General features: G+C 43.5%; 1 protein-coding gene across 1 annotated transcript in view; it reads right to left on the reverse strand.

Annotated features, from left to right (window-relative positions):
• Positions 1-1,003: 1,003 nt before the first annotated feature.
• Positions 1,004-3,218, reverse strand: part of fam241a (family with sequence similarity 241 member A) — a 5,155-nt gene continuing 2,940 nt past the window's right edge. The window contains 2 exon segments of the mRNA XM_035674494.1: positions 1,004-2,985; positions 2,988-3,144. Of these exon segments, the coding sequence (XP_035530387.1) occupies positions 2,849-2,985; positions 2,988-3,144 (294 nt within the window). The 3' untranslated portion in view covers positions 1,004-2,848.

The raw sequence follows: 3,218 nt of genomic DNA on the forward strand, positions 1-3,218 counted from the left end.
GCATTAGATTGGACAGTTTTGGATGATCAAGATATGTCAATGGTGAACATCCTGTATATGTTTATTCTGCCACTGTCTGCAAAACGTTGACTGTTAGCCTTTGTTGTTTCCTCTACAGGTAACCTAGCAAGGCAGCTGCACTCATAAGATCATCTGGCCAGGCTTGAAGTTCTGCACTTGTGTCCAACCACAGTCAGCGTCCTATGAGGAACTACTGGCAGCTACTGCAGGAGCTGCAGGTGTGGTTATCGCTAGGTGTGTGTGAGAAGTGGCTGTTAGCATAGATGCTGCTAGCTGAAGGCTGAAGGCTTTTCTCAATGGAAGAGAGGTTTACTCTCTTCTCCCGACTGGCTCCAGTAAGAGTTGACTATGTTATATGGTTCACTGATCTGATTGGTTGAAGTTTGTCTGTGATAGACAGATGGTTCATCCAGTCCAGTATCCACGCTGAGTATTTTTCTATAGTGCCTGTCCTTTTCCTAACAGTTAGCAATGACGACGTCCCAGATGGTTCTGTGTAACACACCATCCGGCGCTGTCAGGTTACTGTACAGCATCCACTACTTCCTGCACTCAAGAAGTTTTGGGTGATTCAAAGGAGACTTCATACTTCATTAAGGACTGTTAAATGAATCTGCTCAATTGTTAAATTAAATGAATCGCTAACTGTTCTGATAATGAATTCATGCTTTTGAGTTAGTAAGAAAAATGTCTAAATTATCTGATTTCAGCTTCTCAGATGTGAATATTTCTGCTTTCTCTAGTCCTCTGTGACAGTAAAGTGAATATCTTTGGGTTGTGGAGAAAACAAGACATTTGAGCTTGAATCAATGAATAGAGAAAGTGTTAAACTGATACTGAAAAGAATCGCTGTTGCAGCCCTTGCGTACATATTCCTTATTTAAAGACTAACAACGCCTGAGCCTGAGTAGGCTTTCACAAGATATAGAAACCTCAGTGGATTTTCAGTATGACAGATACGATGAATAAAACGATTTTTGCGTTAATTGCACTCAACTACAACAGTTTAATAGGTTACGACAAACATTTCATGATATAAGCAAAAAACAATGTCTCATATTGATCAGTATACTGAGCAGCTCTGTGCATGAACACTCCAGTTCCCATGTCCTCGCCACAGTAGCAGACAAACTGAAAGACTGTACGTTTGCATCCAGTAGAAAGGTTGAGTTTTGACGGCACAAGAACACTACTGTATCTGAACACAGTTTCCAGTGCAGAATGGGTCACATCTTTGTGTGTGTAGAAGTAATTAATATTACACACATTTTTCTGTCAGATGCCCTGAAGTGAAGAGCGCTTCCACCTGCACCAATAACTGATAATCACCTGTTATCTGGTAGAGAGAGGAAGTGAATCAGGCAAGCATGGCCACAAAGACGCAGAGCGCAGGAGAGAGGCTTACTTGTCTAGAACTGATTCCCATTCAAAACCACCCTCTCCGCAGCTACTGTACAAAGCCTCTGCATTACTGGATGTAATAGACCTTTTTCACAGCAGCCATCTGACATGAAATAGTAGGGTAAACAGAGGAGTTACAAATAATACTAATGATCCCTTTGGGGTCTAATGGCATTTTCTTGATGTTTACATATCTTCTTAAATTCCCCTTTAAAGGGACTTTGATATCAGAATGTGCATAATCATCGCAGCTGTATAATGAGCACCAACTGTCCTAAAGCACTGTGTAAACACATCATCTGACCCCTAGTTTTTGAACTAAGGGTAGCCAAAGCTTTAGAGGGGGTTGTGAGGCCTTCTTGATTTTAAAGAGGTGTAAGAAAACTTTCAGAATATACACAGTGTGGCCTATATATCAGCATTTTGAAATTCTTCCAATGTCTTGTGAAAACACACCTTTACTAATGTGGACCAGTTGTTTTGGTGCTTGAAATGGGTTTATGAAAGTCTTAGGGTCACAAACAGTGGAGTATATGAATAAATGGAATATAAATGTATGATAAATTAGTGAAGTCAGTTTCACACAAAATGTAGATGGACACATGAACCCACCAGTAAGGAATACTCCTAGCACGTTGTGTGAATGGTGTTCGCTCTCACAGGAATACAGACTGCACAGATATTGATAGAAACATTGCAAAAACGCACCGGTACGTTTGGCAACCCCAGGGGCTTAACATTTAGTTCCATTTAGCATAGCAACATACCAAGCTTACTTACTACCTATTGTTTGTCAAAATGGCTGCTGTGAAAAAGGTCTTTCATAGTTGGAACAGTAACAATAATTACATTTTTATCAGCCATCAGTTCATTGTGCATGGCTAGTATCAATCACAAAGTAAACATTTTACTGCAAGCTTTCACAAGAACATCACAAGTGCAGTATGTCAGCTCTACATTCAGACACTGCTTCTTATGATTGATTACTGGACTCATATCACTGCTGCACTTGAACGTCACATTAACATACTGCATGTTAGTTTCTTTATCAGTCAAACACTGCACAGGGATGTGTGCAGTTGTGTTTCATCCTGGCCTTCACTATGTAGCTTCTAAGTCAAACAGAAACAAGCCACTTCCCAAAATGTCTCCATGTCCAACCGCATTAAGTTCTAACAGCAACAGGACAGCCCCACTCCTGCTGCTGAGGCAGGAGGAGCACCAGTCCCATCCTGAACACTGGACCCAGCTTCGGAGTTTCTCCAACTGAGCGAGCTTCAAACCATTTCTAGATACCCCCCCCCCCCAAAAAAAAAAAGCACAGATCCACTGCAGACTCCAATCCAAACATCCCGCAGCATTAGTCCCGCGTGTGTAAGCATTAACCAAAGAAAACAGCCGGCGCCGCTCTGACCGCCAGCTCTCATTACTTCTGGATGTAGATGATGATGATGCACAGAGTTCCCACCAGTCCCAGGGCCTGGATCCCCAGGAACCAGAGCAACAGCCAGAAGAAGACAATCACCACCGGCTCCACTATCTTGTCCCCAAAGTACATCTGGCAAAGCCACCCCCCCGCAGACACTTGTTGAGCATCCCAAACAGAGTCCCCATCCGCTCGCAGTCATCAAGCTGAGGCTCTCTGGTGGTGGGGTCGTCCACATGGGGCCACCTGGTGCTGGGGTCGCTGGGGGGTCGGGGTCGGGTCCGGCTGCCGTCAACCTGCGGAGGCAACGTTCAAGACAGGTTACACATGAGCACAAGAGTGACAGTTCTCATACTGCCTATAGCTGAAG

Source organism: Morone saxatilis, unplaced genomic scaffold (genome assembly GCF_004916995.1).
Source record: "Morone saxatilis isolate NCDOM2014 unplaced genomic scaffold, NCSU_SB_2.0 Contig3, whole genome shotgun sequence".
Taxonomy (NCBI): Eukaryota; Metazoa; Chordata; class Actinopteri; family Moronidae; genus Morone; species Morone saxatilis.